Source organism: Elephas maximus, chromosome 6, assembly GCF_024166365.1.
Source record: "Elephas maximus indicus isolate mEleMax1 chromosome 6, mEleMax1 primary haplotype, whole genome shotgun sequence".
Taxonomy (NCBI): Eukaryota; Metazoa; Chordata; class Mammalia; order Proboscidea; family Elephantidae; genus Elephas; species Elephas maximus.
In genome coordinates this window covers 27,093,774-27,109,303 of record NC_064824.1, presented here as the reverse complement: position 1 = coordinate 27,109,303, position 15,530 = coordinate 27,093,774, and the positions used below count along the sequence as shown (strand labels likewise).

The 15,530-nt window shown below is 46.2% G+C and overlaps 1 protein-coding gene across 2 annotated transcripts in view; it reads right to left on the bottom strand.

The window, feature by feature from the left end:
* Nucleotides 1–14,467, bottom strand: part of GPR39 (G protein-coupled receptor 39) — a 248,310-nt gene extending 233,843 nt beyond the window's left edge. The window contains exons 1-2 of one of the 2 annotated variants that reach the window (XM_049889207.1): nt 14,419–14,467; nt 12,142–13,124 (exon numbers count right to left, since the gene is read on the bottom strand). In XM_049889207.1, coding sequence (XP_049745164.1) covers nt 12,142–12,997 — 856 coding nt within the window. In that variant the 5' untranslated portion in view covers nt 12,998–13,124; nt 14,419–14,467. Of the gene's footprint in view, nt 1–12,141; nt 13,125–14,116; nt 14,234–14,418 lie in introns of those variants that run through there. The other variant, XM_049889206.1, reaches the window with a different exon arrangement.
* Nucleotides 14,468–15,530: the final 1,063 nt, after the last annotated feature.

The following is a 15,530-nucleotide window of genomic DNA, read 5'->3' as shown; positions in this document are numbered from 1 at the left end:
AAGCTCACCAAGCCTCATCCTTCCAGTTTCATAGCCAGTTAGATATTTAACTACACTCACGACTTGACACTGCAGTCTTGCCTCCTGATCCCTGTCTGTCAGGTGCCAGTAATGCCACAGCTCTCCACCTACCAGCCACCCTTGCGATGTGCAAAGCAGTACAGGGAGATGTCTGGAAAGCCCTCTGCCTGCCAGAACCATTCTTACACACAGTCAACGCAAACAGGAAATTTTGTCAAGTTTCTAAATTGGCAGGAAAACCTAAAGGCAGAAAATGCTGAAGTCTGTTAGCCTGAGACATCTCTTTTTCAGACTTCTTTCAGCACTGGGGTTGGATTGTTTTTTTCCCCCTTCCATTTGAAGCAAAATGATGAAGGATGTAGGCAGTCTCTCATCAGGACAGCTCAGGGGAGCCACAAAGCAGCCCAGTTACGAATTTATTCACCAAATATTTATGTAGCACCTACTAAGTGCCAAGTGGATTCCCCAGGTGGCAAAACAGTTAAGCAGAAGGCTACTAGCCACTAGGTTGGCAGCTCAAACCCACCCAGAGGCGCCTCGGAAGACAGGCCTTGTAATCATCTTAGAAAGACTACAGCCTTGAAAACCTTACGGAGCAGTTTCACTCTGCACACATGGGGTCACCATGAGTTGGAATCAACTGGACAGCAACTAACAACAAGTGTCTGGTGGGTTCCCTGGTGCTAACTATAAAGTTGGGAAATTTGAGTCAGGGCTTTGAACCAGTTCATTGGGGTTCAAACCCCTGCTGAGAATTCGCATTTCCACCCCAGGTACACTGAAACAGAATCTACATTTTAAGGAGACCCCAGGTGATTCTTATGTATAATAAATTTGGAGAACAACTGCTCTCCTAGTGGTTCTCAGAATTGGTCCCTAACCAGCAGCATTTGCATTGCCTGGGAACTTATTAGAAATAAAAGTTCTCAGCAGGGTTTGACCTGGAATAAACCAGTTGGAAGTACTAGTTTGAGCCCACCCAGTGGCACCTGGGAGGAAACGTCCGGTGATCTATACCCAATAATCATCATTGAAAACCCTATAGAACACAGGTCTACTCTGACACACATGGGGTCACCACGAGTCAGCATCGACCTAATGACAAATGGTTTACAACTGTTAAGTGCCAATCTATCAGGAAAAAGAGCTACCAAAAGGATGATAATTAGACGAACAACCCACCTCATTTTCTTCTCTGACAATCTGTTGTTAAGTGCCATCGAATCAGTTCTGACTCACAGCAACCCTGTGTACAGCAGAATGAAACACTGTCTGGTCCTGTGCCATTCTCACAATCATTGCTATGCTTGGGCCCACTGGTGTAGCCACTGTGTCAATCCATCTCATCGAGGGTCTTCCTCTTTTTCACTGGCTCTCTACCAAGCATGATGTCCGTCTCCAGGGACTGATCCCTCCTGGTAACACGTCCAAAGGAGGTGAGACGTAGTCTTGCAATCCTTGCTTCTAAGCAGCATTCTGGGTGTACTTCTTCCAAGGCAGATTTGTTCATTCTTTTGGCAGTCCATGGTATATTCAATTTTCTTCACCAACACCCTAATTTGAAGGCATCAATTCTTATTCAGTCTTCCTTAATCACTGTCCAGCTTTCATATGCATATGAGCTGATTGAAAACATCATGGCTTGGGTCAGGTACACCTTAGTCCTCAAGGTGACATCTTTGCTTTCTACCACTTCAACAAGGTCTTTTGCAGCAGATTTGCCCAATGCATCTTTTGATTTCTTGACTGCTGCTTCCATTCGTGTTGATTGTGGATTCAAGTAAAATGAAATCCTTGACAACTTCAATCTTTTCACCGTTTATTATGATGTTGCTTATTGGTCCAGTTGTGTCTGTCAGTTTGTCCTACTGTGGGGGATTGCATGTTGCTGTGATGCTGGAAACTATGCCACCGGTATTCGAATACCAGCAGGGTCACCCATGGTGGGCAGGTTTCAGCTGAGCTTCCAGACTAAGACAAACTAGGAAGAAGGACCTGGTGGTTTACTTCTGAAAAGAATTAGCCAGTGAAAACCTTATGAATAACAGTGAAACACAGATGAGCCCCTCAGGTTGGAAGGCACTCAAAAGATGACTAGGGAAGAGCTGCCTCCTCAAAGTACAGTCTGACAATCTAGGTATCCTAAAATCAAAAAATCCAACTGGTGGGTCTCAAACCTGCACTTTTTTTTTTCTTTTTATTTGTTGTGTTTTAAGTGAAAGCTTACAAGTCAGTCTTTCATACAAAAAGCCATACCCACCCCACCATGCACTCCCAGCTGCTCTCCCCTTAATGAGGCAGCATATTCCTCCTCTCCACCCTGTACTCCCCACGTCCATTCAACCAGCTCCTGTCCCCCTCTTCTTTCTCATCTTCCCACCAGACAGGAGTCGCCCACATAGTCTCATGTGTCTACTTGAGCCACGATGTTCACTCCTGACCAGCATCATGGTCTATCCTACAGTCTAGGCCAACCCCTGTCTGTAGAGTTGGTTTCAGAAATGGTTTCATTCTTGGTTATCAAAGGGTCTGGGGACCAGGACCATCAGGGTCCCTCTGGTCTCAGTCAGACCATTAACTCTGGTCTTTTTACAAGCATTTAAGACCTGCATCCCACTGTTCTCCTGCTCCATCAGGGATTCTGTTTTGTTCACTGTCAGGGCAGTAATCTGCGGTAGCTGGGCACCGTCTAGTTCTTCCAGTCTCAGGCTGATGGAGTCTCTGGTTTATGTGGCCCTTTCTGTCTCTTGGGCTCATATTTACCTTGTGTCTTTGGTGTTCTTCATTCTCCTTTGCTCCAGGTGGGTTGAGACCAATTTATGCATCTTGGATGGCCACTTGCTAGAGTTTAAGACCCCAGATGCCTCTCACCAAAGTGGAATGCAGAACGTTTTCTTAATACATTTTGTTATGCCTATTGACCTAGATGTCCCCCGAAACCATCCAAACCTGCATGTTTTAAATGCCCAAACAAGTGTCCAGTGAGCATTCCACAGCGTCTTGGAGCTTGGAAAACTTCCTGATCATTGACTCTTGACAGGTGTTCAATGACTGTTCGGTGCTTCAGTAAAAAAGCAGGGCCAAAAGTGCAGTTCTAAGAAGGTGAGACTTTTCAAAGACAAGTTTCTGGAGGCTGGAAGTCAGGCATGTGTCTAACTTGGAGCCCTCTTATCAGGGTCCAGGGAACGCGTTAGTTTTACATTGCTGCATAACAGCTTACTACAAATTTAGTTGCTTAAAACAATACCTATTAGCTCACAGTTCTGTAGATCAGAAGTCTAGGCTGGGACCTCTGCTCAGCGACTCAAGGTATTAGCCAAACTGTATTCTTGTCTGGAGGCTTTAAGGGAAAATCTGCTTGAAACTCATCCAGGTTCCTGTTTCCTTGCTGGCTCTCAGCTTCTAGATGCTACCTGCATTCCTTGCCATGTTGCCTCATCCATCTTCAAGATCAACAATGGAAAATTTCTCCCTTCTCAAATCCCTCTACATGCTTTGAATCTCTATTTCCCCTGGCTCTGGCCTTTATACCCAGATTTAGAGTGTCATGTGATTAAGCCCACTGAGAAAATATCCCTATTTTAAGGTCAAATGATTTGGGACCTTAATTGTGTCTAGGGGGAAAAAAAAATCCTCACAACTAGACCAATTTAGCAACATCATGATAAATGGAGAAAAGTTTGAAGTTGTCAAGGATCTCATTTTACTCGGATCCGCAATCAACATGAATGGAAGCAGCAGTCAAGGAATCCAACAACACATTGCACTGGGCAAATCTGGTGCAAAATGCCTCCTTAAGGTGTTAAAAAGCAAAGATGTCACCTTGAAGACTAGGGTGCACCTGACCCAAGCCACTGCGTTTTCAATTGCCTTATATGCACGTGAAAGCTGTACAATGAAGAAGGAAGACCAAGGAAGAATTGATGCCTTCGAATTATGGTTTTGGCAAAGAACATTGAACATACCATGGAGTGCCAGAAGAACAAACAAATCTGCCTTGTAAGAAGAATAGCCAGAATGTTCTTTAGAAGCAAGGATGGCAAGACTTCATCTCATGTACTTTGGACATGTTATCAGGGGGGTTCAGTCCCTGGAGAAGGACATCATGCTTGGTACAATAAAAGGTCAGCAAAAAAGAGGAAGATCCTCAACGAGATGGATTGACACAGGAATTTGGGGGCAATCTAAGAATTCTGCCTACCACAGGCAAGGAAAGGCAGGTAGGGCTGAGGTGACTTCGTGAGGATCGCTGTCTCAGTGGCTTCCCCTAGCCTTTCCATAGCAACAGCTATTGTCAGTGCGTCTAAATCCACCAACCTGTTGATCAGTGGGTAGCCACTGTGTCCCCAGCCTAGCAAGGAAGGTCGAAGTAGGAGCATGCAAGGTCTCTGATCTCAGGGAGTTCCAAGTATATACAGAGAGGTAATACCTGTGCCCTGATTTGAGCAGAGTCTAAGATGGCAGCACACCATTTAGTACAACTGTAGTATGAAGATCAGTGTTGGCTGAAGTGATCTAGGAAAGCTTTAGGGAAGAAGTGAAAACTTGAGCTTGCTGTTGAAAGAATGGGTGTACCATTGCACAGTAGAGAAACCAAGTCAGAGACACTGTGACCTGGTCCAGCTCCTTGGAGCTGCCTCCTATCCAGAGCCCAAGCAATGTTAGAGCAGTTGGGGCCTTCGTGCTGGGAAAGTGTGAGGAGCTGAATGGAAGCAGAGTCTCTCTGGTCATAGAGAATTGTGTAGGCAACAGCAAGACTTGGGAAAACCGAGGGCCAGAGCTCTGGATAATGGCAGGAAGAACTGACTGCTATCAGCTGCTCGTATCCTGATGAAGGGTTATCTCTTTTTCATTCTGGGAACACGGCTAGACCAATATTTTGACCCAAATTATAGTGCAACAAATGCAACCCCCGCCGGAGCAGGCACCACATTAACTGTTCTGCTTTACTTCGTAAAACCCTTCAATGCTTCCCAGGATAAATTTCAAACCCCTTAGCTATGGTCTTGTCTGGAATTGGCTGCATGGTGGCTGATCTAGTCCACCAGGCTGGGCTCATGATACATGAAAGGGAGCACTGCAGAGTTTAGCAATCCTTTTTCACCCTTTCACAAAGCCTGGCTTTCAAGATAATTGCCTAGCTAAAGAAGTCAAGAAATTCAGCTTCTAGACTCAAAACTGATCAACAGCACCTTTGTACCAGGCAATCAGCATCTGCTTTTTCCTTCCCTGGGGTGATAAGCCTCATAGCTTGGCCTTGAGGGAGATGGCTTAAGGTCAATGCAATTTAAGGGAAAAATAAAAAACACATTAATATTTTCAAAATACGATCCCCATTGCATCCTCTTTCCACTACCCTGAGTACCCCCTTGCTAACAAGTGGCGAAATGGCCTAAGAAATAATTTTTAAAGCTGTATCATTGTAGTAACACCTTGTTAAACAGAGTTTAACAAGGACTGTTAAACGCCACCCTAATCACTTTCATTTCATGGTTATTTCTGTCAGGTACATATGGCTAACACTGATATTCAGGGGCCAATTAACTTACTCAGGGGAGATAGAATCTTAAGTGTCTTCCATGACAGCTTGACTTTTGGGAGACCTCAGAGGGACTGGATCTCTTTCAAAGGGAGCATCTCTAGGTTCTGACTAACCCAAAAATTTCTGAGAAATGATGAACTTCTATATGAACGCGTGCCCAAGGAAAAATAGAACATTGCTTCCCAACTCTAAGCATAGACTTGTTAATGAATTGACTCAGTCAACAAATATTGATTACGTGTGACATCTGTTATGTGCCAGGCATTATGTTAGGGGATAGAGGTACAGTGCCGAGCAAAATTCGGGATAGCTCCTGCCCTCGAGGAATTAGAAGACAGGCATCAATCAAATGATCACACAATTAGATGGAGAATTACATCAGTAAGTCTTATTTCAAGAGAGGTTTAATCAAGTCAGGGAGTTTGGGCAAGGCTTCCCAGGGTAGATTTGACAGAGGAAGATGTTATCTTGGTGAACAGGGTGAGGGAGCACATGAAGTAAGATAGAAAAGCATTTCAGACAGAGGAAACAACATGGACCAAGGCCAGTGGGTAGCAGAGAGCCCGACCTTGGTCCACTGCAGGAACTGAAGGTAGACTCTAAAGTTAGAGAGGTAGGCTGACCATGGGGGCCTTATGTTAATGATTTTGGTCTTTGACATAAGAGTACTGGGCAGCCACTGATGGGCTTTAATTCGATGGGGTTAGAGGATGGGGGGAGGGGAAGGTTCAAAGAGATCCCTGTGGGCTGCAATGTGAACAGACTGGGCGATGGCAAGAGGAGATGCAGACAATGCCCCAGTGATGATGCCTGAAGTCAAGGATCCTCACCCAGAGAGCAGCTTGCTGGAAACAAAACAGAAAAGGGGGCATTCAGGAGCTTGCAAAGGAAGGTGCCCATAGAGAGCTGGGTTCAGGTGATGTTGAACACCATCTATTCATAAGAACTGACAGCAGCAGCCATGAGGACCAATTGTTCCCCAGCAGTGCTCAGTAAGTAGACAATGGAGATGGAGAGTCAGGTGGGTTGTCCCAGGGTTGCAGACCCAAAGGAGTGGGGAGTGGGCAGAAGGAAAAGGCGGTGTAAGTTGGGAGTGTCATACCAGTGGTGGATCAAGGGGGCTTCTCGACTCCCAGTTCAGTGTTCTTCCTCTGAGCTGTCTCAACTCACAAATGGCTTTTATTCCGAGTGGCTTTAACATTAATAATCTGAACGCTTTGCTCAACTGCAGCCTCTGCTGCCTTATTATACTTTGGCAGCCCCCATGAGGCACGCAACTAAGACAGATGAACAGGCTTGCTAATGAATGGGGACTGGGACTCAAATATTCCCTTCCATGGGAACTATGCATCTCTCCAACAGACAAATGAAATCGTTGAGACAGGCTGATTATTAAAATAAAGCAGTATTATTGTATCTGCCTGCCATGCGTATCACGGGATACTTGCGATTTATGGCAGATATCACAAATAGCAAAATAAACGTGAAAGACCATTTATTACAACCATGTCTACGCTAATACGAAGCAGAGGAGAATAGAGGCAACCATCTGAATATCTGAGGCAAAACCCTTTCCTGAAATACCCAAATATTTGGTTCAAAATAATATCTTACACTAAAAAGTCACTAATTTAATTCTGGTGACATTTCCCTAAGAGACTGCGTTGACATACATCACAGAAAAAGTCTTTGCTAAGAAAATGAATGGCATTAACGTGATTGTAAGACCAAAATTGAAACTAGTCAAGGAAAAGAACTGTTTTAGAATTCTAATGGCACTTGAGAAGCACTTTAAGGACTCTGTTGCCATGCAATCAGTTGATGTACACTAGGGTATAAGGACTGATTTTTAAACTAATTATAGTTTTTGGTTATGACCTGCACACAGTGTGCAGGATTTCACAAAGTCAATGGAAGGGGAGCTGGGGAGATGCATGAATCAAATGCCAAGCCATTGGGAAACAAAGGTCTGGCAGAATTGCACCAGTTCATCACGGCAGAATGGAAAATTGACAAGGATGACGCCAAGACAGGTGCTTCAATGAGGGTGGTTTAAATAGCAAAGAATTAAGAGAAGGCCTTGGGATAGAGCTTCTTTATAATCTGGCAGTGAAAATCAAACACAAAGGCCATCATACGGTTTTGTAAGAAAAGTTATGTCCTGAAAAAAGTCACGCGTTTCATTCTGAATAATTATTATAAGAATTAAGATACTGTTGCAATTATAACCCACATTTTATAAAAATACAAGAAAATTTATTTTCATTATTTTTAGTTTCATTTTTCACAACAATGTTCCAATCAAACTTCTTCTGGACCCTGTTGTAAGGGAGCTCATTTTACCAATAGGTAAACGAGGTACCAATTGTCCTTGAATAAGGGGACCCACTTTCGATGTCTCATCTCTCTCATTGGTTTGGTCCCTAGACCTGGGGTCTAAAAACCCAGAAGGTGTGATTTTGTTCTCCCTCTCTCGTCCCCTCCCTGGTCCACTCCACAAATATCTAGAAGTACATCAACTTGGGAAACCCTGGTCGCGTAGTGGTTAAGCACTGCGGCTGCTAACCAAAAGGTCGGCGGTTCGAATCCACCAGGCGCTCCTTGGAAACTCCATGGGGCACTTCTACTCTGTCCTACAGGGTCGCTACGAGTCGGAATCGACTCGACGGCAGTGGGTTTCTTTTGGTTTACCTCAACCTGATTTTTAGAGCAGCCAACTAGAGCTACAATTTCACTTTTTTCTACCCAAATACATATGGTGGGTGCTGTCCACAGTCAAGATATTTTCCAGTGAGCAACTCAAATTGACGAGCAATTTCTGCAGCTAGATGTAACTCCTTCTCTTTTACTCCAACTGAGGAAAGCAAATTAGAACGCAAGCGTGGAATTATCACAGAGGCTTTGAATTTTCCATGATGTTTCTTTAATTTTGTAATTTTACGATTATCTGTAAGAAATTAATTTTTCATCATTATAGATGAAAGCCAATCATTGCTCTAAAGCTCTCTAGGGGGTAGCTGTAACTGAATCCCAATCACTTTATGCTCTTGACAGTTACATATTAAAAGTGTACTTCTTTTAAACTGCTCTGTTGCTTCTTAATTCTCTCCTCCGCTTTGAGTGAATGACAGTTGATGGCAGGGCAAGCCACCTGTGCAACAGACATGGCCGTGTGTGTCCACAGACCTGGATGCTACGTGCACTGAGAATAACTCACAGTGAGTGTTCAGGAGGATAAGATGGGAGGTCTGGAAAAGTCTTCTTAAAGGGAATGTTTATTCTGCATATCCTCATCAAATCAAACCAAACCCACTGCCATCGAGTCGTTTCCAACTCATAGCGACCCTATAGGACAGAGTAGAACTGCCCCACAGGGTTTCCAAGGAGCGCCTGGCGGATTCGAACTGCCGACCTCTTGGTTAAGAGCCCTGGCACTTAGCCACTACGCCACCAGGGTTTCTGCATAGCCTCACAGCTGGGGGAACAGGCAGGAATCCAGACCAGGAACCTCTTCTGTTCTGGCATCTGACAAACATGACAATGGCCATAAAAGCCATAATCTTACAACTGAAAGCAAATCTGGTACTGATTTCCCACCAAGCTGACAAGGGGCAAGAAGACACGCTCACTTTTCCAGGAGTATGCACTTTTTACATTATTATAGTTTTCTCCTGCAAATCGCTTGAGAGCTAGGAGGTATCCCGGCATCTCTTTGTCTCCCAGAGTTGCCAATTTGTTTTCACTATTCACCAGTCCAACACCTCAACTAGACTGAGGCGCAACTGCGAAAGAGGCAGGAGGGAAAAATTAACATTTTCTACATGGGCTTCCTCATCCTGGGTAGATTTATGAATTTCATCGCTGTTATGCAGAAGTTAGCATTTTTAACAATGAAAAGGAGAAAATTCTTCATTGTTTTTTATTGCCTCAAGAGCCCCAAAGACATCTTGTACTACGTCGTCATTTACATTTCACACTAAATGCAAAATGTTTGAAACGAGCAAATATTTGTTTTAATTTTATCTATCTGTTAACTGAAACGCTAAAAAGACAGCTAAATCACTATATTAAATTCAATGATTTGTAAACAATTTATATGTTCATTTGTTCTGGGTTAAAAATGCCCCAAAGCAGAAGTTTTATGAAACCCACAAAGTAAATAGCATTGTATTAATCTGATGGATGCAGGCCATGATTTTCTCCTTTTCACTCCATTAATTTATTTCCTAACTTGTTAGTCAGGTTCCTATTTTTAAAAGCTCTTTGAAATTCATTGAAGAAGAGGACATTTGCAAGAGTTGCTTTGAAAACCTACCACAGAGCAGACAGACTAAATACAAATGGTAAATTCCCCTAAGATATTAACTCATATTGTGTACCTGATAGCCATTCAACAATCCATATGCCGGAACACAGTGGGTGATTAATAGTTGTTCAGAGAAAGATCCAAGAGAGTTAGAACAAAAGAGTTAAGGGTAGCAACAGAACAAATTCATCCCAGACAATCACTAACAGGATGAGATGGTCTCCAAGGTCTTTTCCATCTTGAAATCAGGGTCTATGTGGCATTCTGGTTTTATGCTACAAAATAGGGACTGGATTTAACTTGGAGCAATACCCGCTGGGTGGGTGGAGAAGAGACATCTATTCCAAGAAATACAAAAAAAAAAAAAAAAAATGTTTGGTCAAATAGAGAACAAAGATAAATCAGTTCCGTTTCCTTTTCGTCAAGGTAGTGGAAGACCACCGCACCCATTCCTAATTCCTTCCGGTTCTTTCTTTACCCCCTAATTCTTACTCACTCAAACCAGTGTCCTTATCAAAAACAGGCACTCAGGGGAGGAAAAAAATTCATTCACACTAAGTATGCTTTTTTTTTTTTTGAGTATGCATTACTGCTAACGGTTTAAGATAGGCCTCCATTGGGGAAAAAGAGGGCTAGGCTTTAAACAGTTGTTCAAGCTTTAGGCAAAAGCGAAGTCTATTGCTTCCTTTACTATTTTGGACAGTCGATGACAGACTGAGTTGCATTGGATGCCCTTCCCTGGGTCACCTGCCATAGATTCTCTACTCTAACTTCCAGAAAGGCTGGCCCTCAGAGGCAGCAACACCACCAGCCTAAACTAATTAGCACCTTCCTTGTCAAATTCCTGCCTTGTTTCATTACATCTTCACTGCACACCTGTGAGAACCATGGGCAGAAATTCATTTCCCTGTCCTGAGAAACAGGCTTAGAATCTTGGTCCTGCGCTTATGAGTCACTTGTGTGAATTTGAACTAGGTGTTCTCTAAGCCTCAAGTTCCTCCTCTATAAAATGGAAATACAAATCCCCACGCACAGCATCTGACACAGAGTGGACAACCAAAAATTGTGAATGCCCTTATTTTGCAAAGACACAGAGAAGTGAAGTCAGCTGCTCACGGACACACCAGAAGCCAATTGCCACGGCTAGAATAAGAACCCATTCTTCCCATCTCTCTTCAGGTGCCTTTAAAAATTTCTCTCATGTCCAACTCCTGGCCCTGGAACCTGTTGCTCAGGTTTCCCACACCAAAACAAACAGCACCAAGATTTATTCATTTTCCTGACGTCCACTGGAAAGGGAGAGAAGAGGAAACATTTGTTTTACCCACCCTTCCTTGACTCAGACACCCACAACACCGTCTTTTTCTTGTGGCTGCTAAAACATATTTGTTAAAACCCTTTGCTCACACACACTTTGTGTCTGTTAAAGCCACGCCTCCCAGAGGGCAGTGACTAGGCCTTTCCTGTGAAGTCTTCTGGGAGTACAAACCTTGGGCTCCCTTTCCGATAGAGAATGGCCTCCACTTTAAATACTTGCATCACAACAAAATTTTGGAAAACATCTTTCCCTGCGTGTGAACTTGGTATTTTGGGTCATCAATCAAATCCTAGAATCTCTGCAGCCAGATTTGCTAAGTCGGCCAAACAGGCTGTCTGCCCCTGCCATATTTTTCTACCTCCTAAGGAACAACAGGCGACTACAGGGGAAACCCAAGCACTACCCTGGGGAGGGCATGTCTGGGAATTTCAGCATCTTAAGGCTGGGCTAGGAGATCACTCTGGGGACATAAAATAGCCTGAAGAGTGTGTCCTCCTGGCAGCCTTGCTTCTCCAAAGGAGGAGAGAAACAGCAATACAGTAGAACTGCCTGAGAAAGGTTCTCCAGGGTAAAGAGCCTGGGTAAGAATGCTCCCTCCCTTACACATCACTACAGAACTTGGTCCTTCTCAAAGGACTTTCGCTTCACCTGGATTACCTAATTTAACTTAGTATTTCCCAGCTGCTGTTATTACCCCAATTTTACCCAAAACGTTTTGTGACTTGCTCCAGGTCAGAGTGTTTTGTAAGGTACCCAGGCCTCCTGCCTCATCTATTGCTTTTTTCAGCATAAGCGCCCACAAATCCCCACACCACAGGAAAGAAGCATTCAAAGACTCAGAGCAACCCCCTTCTTCTGCTTTAGGATTCGTTAGCCTAAACGAGCAGAGGAAACACTTAGGTTTTTAGTTTGAGGACCAGAGGGATTTGGGGGCTGCCCTCAACCAGGACTCACTCAGAAAGATGATGGTCTGCCTCCTGGCCGTCCTGCTCTCCTCGCTCTCCGACTTCCTCAGCTGCGGCTGCTGCCCCTTCCCGGCCAGCGTGCCCTGCTTGCTCCTCGTGAGCACCTTCATCATGTTCCAGCACATGAAGGCCACAGAGACCAGGACCACCAGGTAGACGACGAAGGCGCCGAAGATGCTGGACTGGAACACCGTCCAGCGGCTGGAGAGGTTGGTACAGATGGACATGTTGGAGGTCTCGGGCCGCTCATGGGGGCGGGTGAGGGAGCGGTTGCAGGGGAGACCCCTGTGGTTGGGCACGTTCACCAGGGGGTACTCAATACCCATAGCAAAAAGCAAGGGCAATGCCACCAGGGTGGAGGTGACCCAGACGAAGCCAATCAGCAGTTTCACTTGGCAGGGCCCCGACACGGCCTTATACCTGAACGGGTGGCAGATGGCAACGTAGCGCTCGAAGCTCAGCGTCAGGACGTGCAGCAGCGTGGCGTAGCTACAGGCCTCAAAGAGGAACGTGTGAAGCTTACAGGACAGGGAGTAGCTGGGCGTGGTCAGCGGGCTCCAGATGATGCTGTAGAACTCCATGGGCATGCCAATGAGGAAGACCAAGATGTCGGAGCAAGCCAGGCTCACCATGTGATCTGTGACCTCCTTCTGCAAGTAGCCTTTCTTCTGCAGCACCTGGGTGACCCGAATGGTGATGCTGTTCCCCAAGATGCCCGCCACAAAGATGACCAGGTACACCAGGATCAGGGTGATTTTGATCCAGATAGCCACCTCAAACTCTGGGACATGGCTGTGATCAATGACATGGGCGCAGTCACCCCCGTGGCCGCTAGGTGAAGCCATGAGCAAGAGAGCCAAATCTCTAGGTCCAGAGACCTTCTCAGCTTCCCTTCCTCCTCCCAGAGGAGCCCAAAGTTCTTGGCTGCGACTCACCAGAATGGATGCAAGATGCTCTGTCCCTCGATTTCACCTGGAAAAGGGAACTTAGTATATTTCAGGTGCTTTCATGGGAACTTCCCGGAGCAGCTCAGTGAGGCGCCTGAGGGTGGAGTTTTGGGGCGTGTGTGAGTGAGTGAGGCGGGCAGAGGGCGGAGGAAGAGAGTTCTTATCTCCCAGGCCCGGAGTGAGAGCCGCAGCCCCGGGTTCCCTCCCAGCCGTCTGGCATTTGCTGCCCCCGCCCACCCTCCGGGAACACCCTCTCCGCCCCTGCGGAAGGCGGCGTGGTCAGTGATTAATGATTAACCACCTCAGGCCCTGCTCTGCGGCCGGCTGCAGACCCAGTCCGGGGGAGGGTTGACTCAACACAAAGTCATTATCCCCGAAACCAGATTTTGGCTCCAGTTCGGAGTTTTTTTTTTTTTTTTTCCCGGGGCTAGGGGTGGCCCACCTCCCCCGTCGCTTATGCGGCCACCGCGGAGCGGGACAAGCATCCCAGGGAAGTGCACCCGGGAAGCTGGAGTGCGCTCCCGGGCTTGGAGCCCAGGGCTGAGGCTGGAGAAAGACAAACTTCCCTCTCGGTTCCCGCAGCTGCCCATCGGCCCCTTAAAACTGAGACCTCCACCAGTTTGGCAGTTTGGGGACGGCCGGAGCAGGGCGCCAGGGGCCTCCCGCAGGTCAGCCTGCTGTCCTGGAGGAGCCGGCCAGGTGGGCCTCCCTCGGGACTGGCACTTCGGGTGGTTTCCTGCGCTCCTTGGACCTGCTGTCTCAGGAAGCCGGCCCCAAGCAGTCTAATACCCACTGCCTTCCAGTGGATTCCGACTCAAAGCGACCCTATCCGACCGAGTAGAAGGCTGTAAACTTTGCGGAAGCAGATTGCCACATCTTTCTCCTGCAGAGCGGCTGGTGGGTTTGAACTGCGACCTTTTGAGCGCGTAACCGCTGCGCCACCAGAGCTCCTTAAGCAGGCTAATTAGGATTCCCACAAAAGCCCTGCCTTTCCCCCAAAACGTCCCGGTGTCCTACCTATTCTCGCCAGAGGGAGCCGGAAGCGCGGGGTCGGTCTTTCAGTTTCACTCGGTGGAACTTCAGAAAGCCTTTAATTGGGGAAGTGTGTATGGAAGAAGGTGCACAACCTGCCCAAACTGGTGCGCGTGGAGAAGTGCGCCCCCCGTCCCCGCCCGAAGGGCACGAGGTCCCTAAGAGGCCACGGAAGAAAACGGAATTGGGACCGCAACATTTTCTCCCTCCTCAGAGAGAGGAGAGAATCTAATGGGTCCGTTTTCATCTTCTAATTTCAAAATTGGAGGAAATGAAGGAGGACTGACCTGTGCATTGCGGGATGTTTAGCAGCATCTGATCTCCACTGGCAGAAACACACACAGTTGTGGCAACCACAAATGTCTCCAGATAATGGCCAAATATGCCCTGTGAGGGAAATCCCTCCAGACTGAGAACCACTGGGTGGAAGGAACAAAATATATCCCCAATACTAACAATGCAGACCTGGTGGCGCAGTGGTTAAGAGTTTGGCTGCTAACCAAAAGGCTGGCAATTCAGCTCCACCAGCTGCTCCTTGGAAACCCTACCAGGCAGTTCTACTCGGTTGTGTAGGGTTGCTATGAGTCAGAATTGACTCAATAGTAAAGGGTTTGGTTTTCAGGTTTAATACTAACAAGTACATATCATGTGCCAAGGAGTCCCTGGGTAACAAAAAACAGGTGAATAAATGCTCCTTTGAACCCACTCAGAGGTGCCTGGAAAGAAAGGCCTGGAGATCTGCTTCCCCAAAATCAGCCATTGAAAACCCTGTGGACCACAGTTTTACTCTGACACACATGGGGTCACCATGAGTCAGAGTCAACTCCATGGCCACTTGTTTGGTCTACTACGTGTCAGGCCCTGTGCTCAAAACATCTTTATCACAATGACCCCCTGTGATGTGATCATTTAAAGATAAAGGGCCCAGAGTGTCTACAGGATGGTTCTTTCCCAAGGCCATAAGAGAGTGAATGAGAGACTTCACAATCAACCCAGGTTTGTCCCAGCCCTGAGTCCACACTCCCAAATGTGATGGAATTCTGGGAGCACAGTATGTGCTCGGGAAATGTGTCAAGAATGAATGCACATGGAGATATGGAAGCTGTGTTTTCTGAACCCAGCCTTGGACACATGATCTGACAACCTGAGGGAATATTTGATTTTGACATCATGGGGGTGGGGGGGGGGTAAGCCATTGACTCTTTACAATTTGCTCCTTATGTGGTCCTAGTTATATTCTCTATTTGTTCTTTCTGTTATTTTATGAGTTCCCAGAGCTAAGGACGGTATTTTCTCCCTCTCTGATACCTCTACACAAAAGCCTAAAGTAGTATGCTTGCTGGAGGGGGAACCCGCCTCATGTGTGCTATTTGACTCACCTCCTGGTGGAATGGGAAAC